The following is a 16,887-nucleotide window of genomic DNA, read 5'->3' on the forward strand; positions in this document are numbered from 1 at the left end:
AGTTTTCATGAATTGGTTTAGACTACCGACGGAACACTTGTCATTCTTTTTTGTTTAAAATTTCAGTGTGGATTTTTCAAACGGAAAAAGAAAAAGCATGTTCAGCAATGGAAACGTCAGAGTGGATACTATGCTAGGAGATCGACTATGCGAAAGTCGGCTAAACGATCTAGATATGAACCTGTTCAAGAAAGTAACAGTAAACTGGAAGCATGCTATAAAAAATAAGTAGAAGAAGGACAAATGCTGCAACGTCACACCCTTCTGACTCATTTAATTTTTCCTAGTTTGAGAGGGTATTCTATTACTCACATCTTTGTGTGTTATTTACGATCTTTTTTCGTTATTTGTATTTTGATATTGAGATGATCGTGGCTTCGTCAGCGGATTTCCCTCGTAAGAACCTTCGGTGTTTAGACTTTTTTTAAATGTATGTGGAGTATGTATGGGGTTGAGAAACGTTACTGAGGAGATTGGAATTTCAAATAAAGAGAAGTATGGTTGAGATTCATTTTTAATAGTCTTTGCTGTAGTTTAAATGTCTCGTTACCAAGTTTCTGGTCCAATTTACTAAATTACCTTCGTAAAAAGATTTTGTGGAATACATTAATCATGATTTATTATTTATGCCAGTTTCCAACCCAAGGTAAATATAATTTATACCTACGAATTCTATAACGTCCAATGTTTATCATCCTACTGACGGCAATGATAAAGTATTTACAGTCAAAGATGCTTTTTAAAAAAACAATGAAACATTTCTTAAAATAACTCAAAAACTCGTTCATTTAATATCATCATTTTCTTGTGTGAATAAATTTGCAATGGGATTCAATACATAATTACAGCGCATTTACGTCAGATATGTTCAGGATTCATATCTTTACTGTAAACTGTATTTTCGCTCATATTACTAGATTTACTCACTTACAATGTGACGAATGGCGCTGATTGAGCAGGATATACTCGCCCTTCCGGTGCCTGATAACACTCTTGATTTTTTAAGAGTTCGAAGTGCTAGTTCAATATTTTTGTGTATGACATCTTTTTTCTTATATTTTCAAAGTTTATATGTAATTATTTGCATTTTGTTTATAAATCTCATTTGTTTCCTGTTTTCTTTTATTAACTTCAGGCCGTGGACTTAGATTTTGATATACTTGATAAAAATATGTCGAAATGCTGTACACGTCTTCCCAAGATTTAACTCTGAAATGTCTTATTGATGGTGCTTCGGTGTTTTGGCCGATATTCCATTCGGTTCATTAGAAAAATATGCGTTTATATGAGCAATGTAAAAAATCGACTCGAGTTGTCTCGCTTTCTTTAGATATTATTTAATTGTGTTGGTATATAAGCCTTCTCTCATTTCGCAATTTGTTTAATCTTCATTCTAAAAATTCAAACTTCTTCAAAACCTTTCTTCATAATATATGAGCAACACTTATTCGGTTTGGGACGGGAGGGTAGTTCAAACTGAAAAAAAAAACCACTACGCTCTGTGTTTTTGTTTTGTTTTAATTACCATTAGTTATATGAAATTGTAATATATTTTGTGGTCTACATTGATGTACATCTTGATTGTCTTTATTTCCAATTTTCCCGTTTTTGTCATGTACTTAGATTATGATAGCATTAAATTATCATCTGTTTAATGATTCGATATTTTTGCCGATATGTATATAAAACGATATAATGTATCTTTCATGTATTGTATTGAAAGAAAGTAGTTTTATGCTTAAATGAGAATTCGTGTGATGATAATTTGAATTACTGAAACTAATAGAAAATCATTAACTCGGGAAAGTTTATAAGGAAGACCTGTAACTAATAAGTAGTCTTGATTAAGCTCGTGCTAAGTACCTAACATAACCCATGTCTCAACAAACAAAATTCCTCTTCAAAAACCAATTCAATTAGCCACGTCTAACTGCATTTCTCTTTTTTTATGAATAAAACATAAGTTGTATCAGCCGAAAAGATCGCTTTAATGATGCATTAATATTTACTTAAATGATTTCAAATTACATTGAGAGGTCGAAGGTACTTTGATCTATATGTAATGCCACGTAAATGAAACTTTATCAATAAAAACGATAAATGATATTCATATACAGTCATTTGAATAGCTTGTTTACATTCAAACAAAAATAAGTGGGCCCAAATTGTTTTCTATAAAAAAAGGAGAAATGTGTGTGTTTCAATGCTTCTCTGTTTAAATTGCTTTATTTGCAATTCATTTTATATTTACATACGGATATTTTAAAGACGTGCTTTAACATCAATGTATGTTATGATAGAAGACCATCATGGATATCAGATTTGAAAATAGTCCACGCAAATAGATATTGGTAATCTGAGAACATCGTTTAATTAGCCAAGTTCGATGAAAGAATATTCATAATTTATGTTGACTCCCAGTTGATGATTACATAAATTCAGCATATCTATCAAAGCATTGGGATTTCTAAACTGATATGTGATTTGATTGTGTGTTATGTGGGACACTTCAACTATATGTTATACTTACATGAGATCAATTGTTATCATCTATTGTCAGTTTACATTATAGTTCTCTTTGTTTTTACTGATTTCTTTCTTCTTTTTCCTGAATAAATTTGTCACATGGTACCGTACACGGATTTTTAAAATCATGACTATGATGTAAACATTTTTTTAATTCAACATTGCTGTTTCCCTTTAATTAGTAAATAAAATTTGTGATTCAATTTTCTTAACTTTAGTACAGAAGTACACAAGAATGCATATTCAGAGTTTTCCACGGCCTCTTTTTGCTTGGCGCTGTGCGATGTGTTACTTTCCTTGCGCCATGAATTCAAAACGAGCGCCACGTGTTCATTTGGTGTGCGCCATTCAAACTTGCGTCACGCATTGCAAATCGGCACTGTATTTCCCAATTACTCTTGTTTATTAATCACCTATACCTGTCATAAATCTATGTGATTGGCGCGTTATTCTAAAGGTAGTTTCAAAGTTTTGATTGGTATTTCCGGTGGTTTAATAACACGTGTTTAAACACATCTCGGATCTGTCAATTATTTACGATTATCACCGTTGGCAAAATCAATAAGATTTTAAAAAGCTGAATTATTTTTACTGTTTTTTTTAATGAACAAAATTTTATTTCTTTTAGCAAAGCATTTTTAATGATATATTGTGGTTTTGGGGAAAAAAATACACACTCTGCCTACATTTTTCCATAAGGCATTGTCGATTTGTAAAGAAAATGGTTCTGAATTAATATACTATTTCTGTGATTGCTATTTCTTAAATGTTTAAATATTCTTCAAAATTTTATAATAACAAAGATATTATTTGCTTACTTGGCAAGTACTATTCTGGATAAGATGCACCTAACATGTATGAAAAACAAAGAAATTCGTCAAATATCAAGTTAAATACTATATTTCTTGGATGGAATTTTAGCTATATAGTGAACTACCATTTTATGAACCAAGAGACCAAACTAATTTCCACGAAGCAGCATTTTTATCCCGTATTTTTATTTTCGACATACTGCAGTAGCTTGTGTCTTGGTTAACGGCTTTTGTGAGAGAACTTAGACCCTGGCATCCCCCGAACTCAGGGTTTTGAATCCTCCCTCGCTCCTTCAAACCCCTGACATCACTCATTCATATTTAGCGGGTATCGTCCAGCCAATTCTGATTGGTTGCTTCTCCAGTTGAGAAGCACTAATGAAAATCGATGTAACATAAAATGTCTGTGGAAAGGTGAACAATAATACGAGGTAATGGACAATCCCACATAGTAACTGAAAATTGTATGATGTCATAAATGAAGCAATATGAGCAAAAATGATAACTGTAGATTCTGTTTAGAGTCTTTACGGAAGAAAATGACGTTATGTGTAGCCACTTCGGAAGTTATATCGGAGAGTTTCTATTACGAGTGATTTGATTGGATTTTGGATCCGGGTTACATTTAAGTAACTCACTAGATGGAGCTGGACGATGCCTGCTAAATGTGAATGAGTGCAACGTATGATTTTCGAAAACATATAATTTCATATATTTTTAAAGCACGAAAACTTATTTTACCTTTCTGTTCCTAAACATGTGTTTCCATTTGTTTTTTAAAACATATGAAAACATATGGTGCATTTTTTTCCTGTAGAAAAGAGAACAGATATGGTGAAACGCAACAAATGCACCATCGTATAACCCCATACAAAATGTAAATATACTTGAAATCTCCAAATATCTTCAATAAGTGCAAAGACATCTTCAAGTAGGCTCTGAAAAGCCAAAACAACAAAAGGAATAAATCTACAGTAGCAGAACGATAACACTCCTTCAAAATAAACTGAAAAGTCAAATAACGACACGAAGACACATTAATGACCATCATTGACACTAGGGCGATATCATTCATTTCTAAGCATCATGCTGCAAGCGAACAGCAGACAGAAAATAAGGAACATACGTCCAAAATTGACAAAACTGGATGAAGGCAACGAAAAACTTGATATCACAAGGCGATGAATCGTGCACTAATAAACAGCGCAAGGTAAAATTTTACTAGAAGAAGTTTAGAGAATTAAATATAGGAAAGAGTAATCAAGGGAACCAAGGTTATAGCGGTAATCAAAAGAATGTAATCCAGGGACAAAGACCAGACATGGAAAACAGACATACACAACAAAGAACATAAAGTAACTAAAATCATACATACAAAGTAACAAAAGCAAATGAGCAACTCGAATTCCACTAAAAACTGGGAGCATGGACCAGGTGCACCGGTTGGGTAAGAACAATTAGTTCAATAAATACCATTAACATTTATTATAGCCGAACCTGCGTATGAATATTCGTGTACCTCGAATATAGGATATATTGTAAGAGCATTTTTTTTTACTTAAGTATAGGCAAAAAAAAAACTCGAAGTAAAATATGTTTTGAAAAAGGTCGAGCCATGGAATAGATACAAGATCAAAGTCATTAAATAGTGAAGTGTGCTATGATTATAAAAAAAAAGCATTATCAAACACATCCACTTCCGTCAGAAGATAAATCAAACCTCTCCAGAAATGGGCATCTTAACTTTAATACAAACTTTATGGAACGGGGTTATGTTGCTACTAGATTGAAGTCATCACTACAGAAGTTTTATGGTCGTCATCATGAACTCGTAGATCGTTAGGGTGTATCCATCTGCGCTATGAAGCTGATTTGTTCAGCTAGTCATAGTTTTCCTTTCCCCTTTCGACTACCTCGGACTTGACTTTTTATGAGCAACTCGGCGGGTGTTTTTAGAAAAGCAGAGGACGCTTACCCAACCAGTGCACCTGGTCCATGCTCCCAGTATTTAGTGGAGTCCGAGTTGCTCATTTGCTTTTTTTACTTTGTATGTATGGTTTCAGTTACTTTATGTTCTTTGTTGTGTATTTCTGTTTTCCGTGCCTGGTCTTTGTCTCTGGATTACATTATTTCGATTACCGCTATAACCTTGGTTCCTTTGATTACTTTTTAGTCATTTAAACGCACTCTCGGGAAAGAGATATGATTAGAATTTGTAATGAAGAGCCGTAGTGTATTCTATGAATAGTGTCAAAGGAGTTTCTTTATTATTGGTGGTCAATTCGGCAAGAATCTAAAAGGAGCATATATCGTGAAATATAATAAAACGTCAAATAACAACACGAAGACTCATTAATGACCAACATCTTCTGACTGTGGACAGGCGCATGTCTGTTAAACTACTTTTTAGCCTTAACCACCCCTTACCTAGCCCCTTTAATGTAAGGTCAAAAATGAACTGAAACAACAAATAAACACACCATAAAATTTACTCAGTTAATATCCAATTCTCCCTTATGGCATACTTCAACATACGAAACAATTAGAAATCCAATTAAAAAACGCTGGCAGTTACTGAAAGATATCTCAAGACATTTTTAAGAATTTCAATACCATCTATATTACCGGCATTAGAAATAATCGTTCACTACAATTCCAATAGACTGGATTTGGAGCAGTAATGTCAAGTACAAAACAGGTAAAATTAGAGGTAATGCAATACTTAAAAAATTATTCGTTTTTTTTTTTTACGAAGGGTTGCAATTGGGGACCGAATATCTGTATTTCTGAAAACAAGTTCCAAAAATAGACAATGATTTGAAAACCGTATCCTTTACGAAAATAATCTACTAAGGGCGGTTGATAAACCATCGGATTTGGTTTGAAAGAATGTGCTTTATAGACTATATTTTCATTTAAAAAAACTTGGTGGGCAACACCATTTTTAATTAAGAACCTGCAAGGGCTATTATGTTTTTGTGTCAGACTTTTGTAATGGTGAAAAAACTTGACACTTTATTACAAATGCGAGCAAAACGGACCAGTTGTGAACTGTAAATACCGTAGGAGTGTGCTACGGGAATATCATCATCTACAAATGGAAAATTAACGTCTCTTTTGTCATTAATTTCTGTATTGAAGGCTGTCATTTTCTAGTGTAATATCTGAATCAAGAAAACGTATACGAGTACTGTTCATGTTAGATTTGGTTGATTTACGTTCTCTTTTGAATTCGAAGTTAGGATCATTTACGACCAAAATATGATCAAGATATCTAAACGTATTATTTAATTCACGTAACAGACCATGTTTTGAAGTATCTTTAAAGAGTGTAGCCATGAACTGTGATTCGTAACTGTAGAGGAACAAGTCGGCTACGAGAGGAACACAACTAGTCCCCATTAGAATACCAACAGCCTTTTTGTATATTGTATTACCAAAAAGAATATAAATATTGTCAATTATCATTGATTATATCTAAATATGTCCAGTTAGTGTATTTATCCCGTCAAAAATCATTGAAAATTTCCATGTGTATTTAAGAGAGCATCATAAATATTAACATTCTTCGGGTGTTTCTAGAAAAGCAGAGGACGCTTACCCTACCGGTGCACCTGGTCCATGCTCCCAGTTTTTAGTGGAGTCCGAGTTGTTCATTTACTTTTGTTACTTTGTATGTATGATTTTAGTTACTTTGTGTACTTTGTTGTGTATGTCTGTTTTCCATGTCTGGTATTTATGTTCTTTGTTGTGTATTTCTGTTTTCCGTGCCTGGTCTTTGTCTCTGGATTACATTATTTCGATTACCGCTATAACCTTGGTTCCTTTGATTACTTTTTAGTCATTTAAACGCACTCTCGGGAAAGAGATATGATTAGAATTTGTAATGAAGAGCCGTAGTGTATTCTATGAATAGTGTCAAAGGAGTTTCTTTATTATTGGTGGTCAATTCGGCAAGAATCTAAAAGGAGCATATATCGTGAAATATAATAAAACGTCAAATAACAACACGAAGACTCATTAATGACCAACATCTTCTGACTGTGGACAGGCGCATGTCTGTTAAACTACTTTTTAGCCTTAACCACCCCTTACCTAGCCCCTTTAATGTAAGGTCAAAAATGAACTGAAACAACAAATAAACACACCATAAAATTTACTCAGTTAATATCCAATTCTCCCTTATGGCATACTTCAACATACGAAACAATTAGAAATCCAATTAAAAAACGCTGGCAGTTACTGAAAGATATCTCAAGACATTTTTAAGAATTTCAATACCATCTATATTACCGGCATTAGAAATAATCGTTCACTACAATTCCAATAGACTGGATTTGGAGCAGTAATGTCAAGTACAAAACAGGTAAAATTAGAGGTAATGCAATACTTAAAAAATTATTCGTTTTTTTTTTTTTACGAAGGGTTGCAATTGGGGGCCGAATATCTGTATTTCTGAAAACAAGTTCCAAAAATAGACAATGATTTGAAAACCGTATCCTTTACGAAAATAATCTACTAAGGGCGGTTGATAAACCATCGGATTTGGTTTGAAAGAATGTGCTTTATAGACTATATTTTCATTTAAAAAAACTTGGTGGGCAACACCATTTTTAATTAAGAACCTGCAAGGGCTATTATGTTTTTGTGTCAGACTTTTGTAATGGTGAAAAAACTTGACACTTTATTACAAATGCGAGCAAAACGGACCAGTTGTGAACTGTAAATACCGTAGGAGTGTGCTACGGGAATATCATCATCTACAAATGGAAAATTAACGTCTCTTTTGTCATTAATTTCTGTATTGAAGGCTGTCATTTTCTAGTGTAATATCTGAATCAAGAAAACGTATACGAGTACTGTTCATGTTAGATTTGGTTGATTTACGTTCTCTTTTGAATTCGAAGTTAGGATCATTTACGACCAAAATATGATCAAGATATCAAAACGTATTATTTAATTCACGTAACAGACCATGTTTTGAAGTATCTTTAAAGAGTGTAGCCATGAACTGTGATTCGTAACTGTAGAGGAACAAGTCGGCTACGAGAGGAACACAACTAGTCCCCATTAGAATACCAACAGCCTTTTTGTATATTGTATTACCAAAAAGAATATAAATATTGTCAATTATCATTGATTATATCTAAATATGTCCAGTCAGTGTATTTATCCCGTCAAAAATCATTGAAAATTTCCATGTGTATTTAAGAGAGCATCATAAATATTAACATTCTTCGGGTGTTTCTAGAAAAGCAGAGGACGCTTACCCTACCGGTGCACCTGGTCCATGCTCCCAGTTTTTAGTGGAGTCCGAGTTGTTCATTTACTTTTGTTACTTTGTATGTATGATTTTAGTTACTTTGTGTACTTTGTTGTGTATGTCTGTTTTCCATGTCTGGTATTTGTCCCTGGATTACATTCTTTTGATTACCGCTATAACCTTGGTTCCCTTGATTACTCTTTCGAGATACATAATTGTGACAAATACTGCATATAAAGGATACTTTTATATATTTGGACATAATTGAAAAATAACTCTTCAATAAGCATAGAGTGATAAAAAGTGTGGACACCGTGACAAAAACAATCCATACATCCTCGGCCAATCCCGGCGAAGTTCGGAATCAAAGAGATTGGCCGAGAATTTACGACTGTGACAAAAGCGGCAGAATTTTGGATTATTAGTGAGGGTATTTGTTCTTTGGGGTTTTTTTTATAGAGATGATGTCTTTCTATTTCATCTGAAAAAATATGTAGGATAATTTAATCTATCTTTCAGAAACTAGAATTGGCACAGGACATCCAGGCGTCTCGTTCATGAATTTAGGGAACATATTGATTTTTACAACACATTTAGTGTTAAAATAAAGAACAGTCCAAATAGCTCGATCTTTTTTGATAATGTATTTGTATAGTAGTACATTATTAAACAAAATTGTTGTACATGTATACATGACTACGGTCTTGTAGAGTTTTTGTTCTAACTTACCGTCTAACTAAACCATATTATATTATATATAGACCAAAATCTTGTTAAAAAGTTGTTTTAAATTTGTTACTTTATAAATAGCTTTCGTGCCATTGAAAATACCTAACACGTATGCATGCTTTCCTTGAGCCTCAAAATGGTTCATTAACCATAACGCCATCTATTGTGTAGCATTATATTTTTACACAGAAAGCAAGGTAAAGCGTACATTATGTTCCTACTGAACACTGAGTGCGTATATAGCTTCAAGTTCATGGACGTAGCGTACAGTGTTGGTGTCATTTTTGGTAACGTCGAAATCGGCAAAATTTGACGTCTTTTTTGTATTGCGACGTACATCGTTCTATAACTGTTACATGTTAAAAGAAGTGTGCTTAATTAATTGTTCACATATAACACACATGACATGTTTTATTATTTAATTATCCGATTCTATATTTTTTGTACGTTTTGGTCAATTGAAATGATCAGATTACATCTTGATATGGTAAATAGTTTGACATCAACCATTTAAAAATGAGTTGAAGACAATTTTATCCTTAATGTGAAAAAATGTTAGGAATTATGTAAACAAATTTCGTGATGCGAAAAAAAAGTAAAACATCCTCACTAAAATAGAAAGCCAACTAACCTACAAGCAAAAAATCAGTAAGTCAGTAGCACCCCCCCCCCCCCCCCACACACACACACACCGGAAATCATATTGTAAAAGCGTGTAAAGTGAGTCTTTCCTATTTGGTTTTATATCTCTAATGTAGATGTATGTTGATATTTCCGAATACATGTACTCGTTTCGTATTGTTATAAGGTCGGTTGCTAAACATAAAACATTGCTAAACATTCCGAGAAAGCAAAACCTCGGCAAATCTCCCTCTTTGGAAAATCTGAGAGCAAAATCTCCCGTTTTTATTATACGACTAAAAAAAACTTGCGGTCGTATAATGTTATGGCGCAGTCGTCGTCCGCGTCATCGTGGTATGGGGACACTTCATTTCCGTGCGATAACTTTAGTTGTGGTTAACGAATTGTTCTGAAATGTTGATATGATTTTATCAACAAAGAAGATTCATATTTAATTTAATCTAGTATCGTAATTTTTCAATACTTTTTATTATATTTTTAAGTATATGAAGAAATCTACTCAACACCATTTGCCTTTATGCCTTTTTGAACAATTCGTTCATATTTCGCATGGTGTATGCGTGAATAAATAAATACAAATTTTAGATGTGACATTTTGGTTAGACACAGACAAATTGCTGCGCTTAGATACATGTTCAACCAAGTACCATTATTTTTAGAATATACTATCTGCAGCATATATACATGTAAAATTCAAAATTTCATAGCTATTAGTTCACTCAACGCTAACGAAAAAAGCTATAACGATAAAGACTGGGTAGCACGCAACGTGTAGAAAACGTCGGGAAAAAGACAACGTGACATCACAACGTACGGGCGTATTTATCTACTATTAGACAATAAAACTCATTATTTTTAAATAAATATGATATTCTGAATATTTATACAGTCCTTTAAGCATGAATAAACTTATATTTGTTATATTTTACAACTGTAAGCAAGAAAGTAGCCAATGGCCAACGTCGAAAAAATTCAATTCAGATTTGTGACACGATTGAAATACGGACAAAAAGGCTTTTAACAAAAAGACTGATTGAACATTTTATATATAATTTCATTGGGGTTATGTAATAAATTGTGAAAATAGATAATAAAGGTTCCGATTGGAAAAAGCTGTTCGTATAACTTAAAAAAAAAGGTCTAACATTTTGTCTTCGAATCGGTTTCTTTTTTTACAATGTCCACATCAAAGGGGAGATATTTGTGGTATTGTAATACGCTTTGATCTTATCATTACGTCATGAAAAATATGACATCTGCAGCACAAACTGATCTTCCCAAAAAAGTTTGTTTTATCAAAATACGCCAAGAAACAGCTTAGATATATTGGTGAAATGGGAAGCAAGCATTTCTTAATGTTACCCGTCCACATGTGAAAATGGACGTTCTTGTGATCAAACAATGCTTTCCCTCCACAATTAACGGCATTTTTCAAAGATTTATGATTGTAATCCTAAAACAACAACCATTTTCGAACATTTTAATATCTGTATTGCCTTTGATAACTCCACATTCTAATAGCAATATTTCGGTTTTCGTAACCAGCCCCGGTTCAATCGAATGTGACACAAACAACCTACGCAACGTCGAGACGTCTTCAATACAAAAACAGATTTTGAACAAGTTTGTAGCAACAAAAAGGATATTGCAAAAATCACTCGGTCAGGGAATATATATTGATTATAATAGCAAGCTATTGCAAAATAAAATTCAACTCGGGAAAATAATTCCCAATATCAATGTAATTTCCCTATAGAATTATAGCTAGTATTTTTACAAAATATATGTTATCCTTGCCAGTAATACAAGATTACCCGTTAAAGACACTGAGTAGTCGTGCTGTACATGTATGTAAGACACAGTGTTACAGCTAATTTTAATATACGAAAATCAGCAGCTGATTATATTCAGTACAGGAAACATGTCTATACGTCAATATAAACTCTTTACAAAATGTAATATAATAATATAGTTCTATACATAACCATGATGAATCATGCAATAGCATAATAAAGGTTTAAATTTCTTTATTTAATTAATTTTTCTACAGATTTGTTTAGCCTGACCTTGTGACGAAATGACATGAGAAAATGGGCAACAAAACAATACAGAAATATGTGTAATATTAAGACCAGGTATAGATCTAAATGTGGGTTCCGTTACCAAGTCCTTGGTGGCTTTGTTAGCACTAGAGAAAACCTTTAGTGAAGTAATATAGGGAAGTAACGGGTCATTATTAGAAACAATCAAGCTGTGTAAAGGCATTGTAGAAAATCGCTGATATATACATCTTGTTAAGATAAAACCTTAGTATGAATACGGAACAGAAGGTGTGGTCTGTTAAGTGATCCTTTGTTTTATTTATATAATATTTTGACTGGTAAATAGACAATTGGAGTTCTTGAAATGACACTCCAATCAGACTTTGTAAAAGTTCAAACTTGTTTCATGTGTAAATCGGGGCAATAGTGGAGAATAAATGTCTCGTTAGGCATCAACCATTTTTTTATCAAGGGGGAGGGGCTGGGATTTGTTATGAAAAAAGAATGTTCCAAACTTAAGGAAAACAATTTTACTCGGTCTTTAACAGAAAAAGATATGATGAGTAAATATTTCTCCAAGATTTTCAATTAAAAGTTTTAGCTCACTCCAGCTGCCGTTGAAAATAAAATGTAAATTTATTTTTGCGCTCGCACGAAAACATTTTTCATTACAATATCCATGACCTCTATCGGAGAAAATCCTTATAACTTTATTGAACAAATATTTGTCAAGTAATATTTCAAATCAAGCGGTACAATATGTCCATTTAAGCAAACATTAATTTAAAAGTTTTTATAGTATTACATAACCCACCAGTTAGATACAAGTCAAATAAATCAAAATAAATAAATCAACAATTATCGTACCTATTACAGAAAGCGACATGCCGTGATACAAATTAATTCATACTTAATTGCAATTCTTAGAAAGAATCAAGGAAAGTTCGAAAAATGTTTAACATGCACGTCCAAAACCCAATGATCCAACAACTTTACATAAAATAGGAATATCCTTTTCATATTATATGTATATATAAAGATTGAAATACTTCACCGGGGGCCTTTAATCGTGAGAAGTACAAATGGTATTAAATAGTAATAGTTGTGTTTTTTTTCTTCTTCATGAGATGGGTACGTACTTAAAATGAGGTATAGCATTGTTCATGGAGGCAAAAACCATCTATATATACCGAGTGGGATGAAGAACGTCCTTCCCCCTTTCTTTGTATTATTGTTGCATTCTTATTTCAAGAGCTTTAGCTTTCTTGTGTGCTTGCTGTCTTGTCTTCTTTATTTCTACTTTTATATATGTTATTGCATTTCCTTCTGCTATCTTAATCCTCTCTGTTTCCTGATTCACGTTTTGGTCATGTTTTATGCTTTGGTATTTTTGTAGATATTTCGTCAAGAAATGCCCTGTTTTAAAGCAAGTACAATACTTACAAAACCCTTGCTCGTGATTTGAACCGATTCCACATTCAACACAGACATTTTACATGGTATTTGATGTATTATTCATCGCTCTACCTTTATATAGCCTTAAAAGATATTACTGAACAACACATACTCGAGGCATTGGCGATCTCCAGGGTAAAATAGTCTATACAAATACAGACGAGATTATAAAGCTGTAGGTTTTATTGAAGTTTTACATTATATCTTTTCTTGTGTAAAGTTAGAAGTTAGAAGGCTTTGAAATGAATAATATAAATCATTTTCATTGAGGTGTAAAACACACTGCCCATAAATAACGAAATATAATCTACTTTTAAATGGTGAATATTACATAAACATAAATCGAAGTAAAGGATCATAAAATTTATGTTCGTCTCCTGTAAGGTATGACAGTTGTCGAAATTTCAATTAAATCTGTCATGATAATTCAATTTTAAAAATGAAATTGTTTATTCTACATGGAAATATCTTAATATGGCGAAACCTGAGAGAAGTTTATGAACAAACATTAAAAAAAACATTTTTAAGCTCGAAGTTATTATCAAGTCACTTATCCCTTACTCTTCTGAGATATCTTAAGGTATTCTGGATCCTCGTTTTGTAGCATTGTAACGTGTATTGAAAATTTTAAGATATATTTATCGTAAAATCAAGCCCGTCTTATATGACCTTTCCAAGGAAGAGCATAACTGTAGACGCATAAGACAGGTGGTAATCTTTATATACAGGTTTTACATAAAATGCACTTCACATACAATAGCTTAGTCATCACACGATAGTACTGTGACAATGTCAAAATAATAGTGACATTGTCCTCCAAAAAGACAAACTTATACCGAAGTGACAATAAGAGGATTAAATATAACTTCAAGTCAATATTTCAATATTATGATAATGAAGAGGATTAGGTACAACACCTTGGTCGGCTCATCCTAATTAGTCCACTTACAATGGTACTTCACCTGGAAAGAAAACTTATTAATTGAAAGAAGTATTGATAACTTGTTTTCAGCTGATAAGGTATAGTTTAAATATTGACATTTAAGTGACAGATGCTATGTAAATAGAAACGGATTATATTCGGTGGTCTTTGAAAAACAACAGGCATTGCCTTTACTAAACTCGTTGGGTGTAAACTCTATTTTTTAATTGTTTTTCGACATGTGTGTTACAAGCCTGTCGAAATTACACTGCGTCCAAGTTGCGCGCATCGGAGCTTTAAATTCTAAAAGGATGTCCACGTAGAAACCAGGCAGTTGCTATGATATAGTCGGAATAGGGTTAACTATACCACCATTTTAGTTTTGTTCCAATGTTATGTTTAATTCATTTTAATTTCAGCTAGGGAGAATAGTGATTTTTTTCTGTATTGATGACTCAATTTATATGTTCAAAGTTCCCTGATAAATCAACTAAATTTTGAACAGATCAAAGAGTTATTTCCCTTTATGTTAATTTCTGTTGTGCTCTGTGTGTAATTTAATTCATTCTCAACATTTCATTGAATAACGAAACAATATTCATTTTTTAAAGTACATGAGTGTGATCTCAAATGGATAAAAATATTTTGAATACAAAATTTGGAATGTGAAACCCACTGTCTGGGTCTTCCAAGGACAGCCTCTTAAATGCCTTTTTGTTCAGTACACTAAAAAGAATAGCAAATAATGAAAGAATAATCGGCAAACGATAAAAATAAAAACAATTGAGGTAACGGGATGTCGGTGACTTAAAAAATCGCGTTTGCTTCATCAGATAGTTAATGTTTCAACTCCCTGGACGGCGTCATCATGCCGTCGTCATTAGCGTAAAAGCAATGTGATACTAATACTAGAATTGTTTACAAAGAAAATATTAATTAAACACGAAATTCGTTCCTAATATAGAAATCAAGTCCAATAAGCAATTTACACGACAATTATTAATTGGTTCGTCACGTTGGAGTAATTCAATATTTGAACAACCAATTACAGACTCACCTTGATAAAATGTCCCGAACCGGAACCACGTGATCACCTCGATATCATCTCCATCAATTACATTGTTCGTGAGAACAATTCTAAAGGAATTTATTAATGATTTATTTACCATCATTTCCGAACATTTTAAATAGTTTCAATACATTCAATTACATTGAAGTTCTTATCTTGGTATAAATTGGATTTCTATGGATCTCTAGGTTTTGTTCTTGACAATTCCATTAAGTACATATCATTAAACAAGTGACATGGTCTTGGCAAAGCACGCTAGATATATCAATCAAAGGTCTTATACTAAATTGTATGCGATGTTATTTGATTTGCATCGGCCAACTTCATTTATTGATGTAAAGTTATTTCGAAAGAAAAAAAGAACAACTTATACTGCCGATAAGATATCTCAGATTTACTATGCAAAGACTAAACCGTTTCTGTAATGCAATATAATGTACAAAGGTTGGCTTCAAAATAAAGATGTTTACTGTCTGCGGCGGATCCAGGATTTTAGATTAGGAGCGGGGCGCACAATTTTGCGGTTAATTTTTTGAAATATTCTTCTAGAGTGCAATGTAGATATCTTTTGTGGTATTATTAGCGAGAAATTAAAGTTTCAACCTAAAACCGCCTAAATCTACCCCAACAACCCATGCTTTGCAAATTTGGGGGGGCGCACGCTCGCCACGCCCCCGCCTGAATCCGTGTATGAAAAGTGAAGCGTATGCCGTATACGAGGGTGCTGAATGTATTAAGTTACTCAGCAGTTAAATGGTATTCTATGCTACTCAACCAAACTATGATATGTGATATTAAGGTTGGTCCTAAATGTATCAAAAGTAATATCTGCCAGCGTTTGGTAGCCCTACAAAAACACTGGAAATATACACGGTCTGTTTCGGAATTAGTTGGTGATTATTATGACTATAAGGATAATTTAATTTCCGTTGCTTTCCGAAATGTTCATACTAATACTGAAAGATGTGCAAGGCCTCTGTTAAAACCGTTTATCCTTACTATATTTTATTTTCTTTTTTTTTCTTTAAATTATGCATACATTTATTTACATACCCTGAGCTCCTTAGAAATTCCCGAAATTTCAAGGTAGCTGAATGAAAACCTGTCATTACCATTTATACATTTCTGAGAGTAAAAATTACTCCCGTTTTTTCAAAAGTGGACTTGCATATATCCCATCGTCCCATTAGACTTCTTATATGTATCATTTACTTGGTGTGACTGTATTTGTATACCGTTGCAAATCCTCTGCTGTCTTACCAGGTACAAACAGAGGTCGTTCTATTCAGTTACATCATGTGCTAATGTTAGCGCTGTAGCTATATAGATTGTATCACTAGCTCTGTTACCGGAAGCTATATTATAATAGCCTAGTTGGTTGAGTAGTCTAGAGCGTTAGAGTTAGTGTAAGCGTTTTTGCTATAGAT

General features: G+C 33.0%; 1 protein-coding gene across 2 annotated transcripts in view; it reads left to right on the forward strand.

Annotated features, from left to right (window-relative positions):
• The window catches only part of LOC148603711 (integrin alpha-4-like), a 56,369-nt gene extending 53,640 nt beyond the window's left edge, over positions 1-2,729 (forward strand). For both annotated transcript variants that reach the window (XM_088553877.1, XM_088553876.1), the window contains one exon: positions 67-2,729. In XM_088553877.1, coding sequence (XP_088410003.1) covers positions 67-228 — 162 coding nt within the window. In that variant the 3' untranslated portion in view covers positions 229-2,729. The remainder of the gene's footprint in view (positions 1-66) is intronic.
• The last annotated feature ends 14,158 nt before the right edge of the window (positions 2,730-16,887 follow it).

The sequence above is a fragment of the Perna viridis genome, chromosome 11, assembly GCF_037379345.1.
Source record: "Perna viridis isolate PV_CMFRI_1.1 ecotype Kerala chromosome 11, ASM3737934v1, whole genome shotgun sequence".
NCBI classification, from domain to species: domain Eukaryota; kingdom Metazoa; phylum Mollusca; class Bivalvia; order Mytilida; family Mytilidae; genus Perna; species Perna viridis.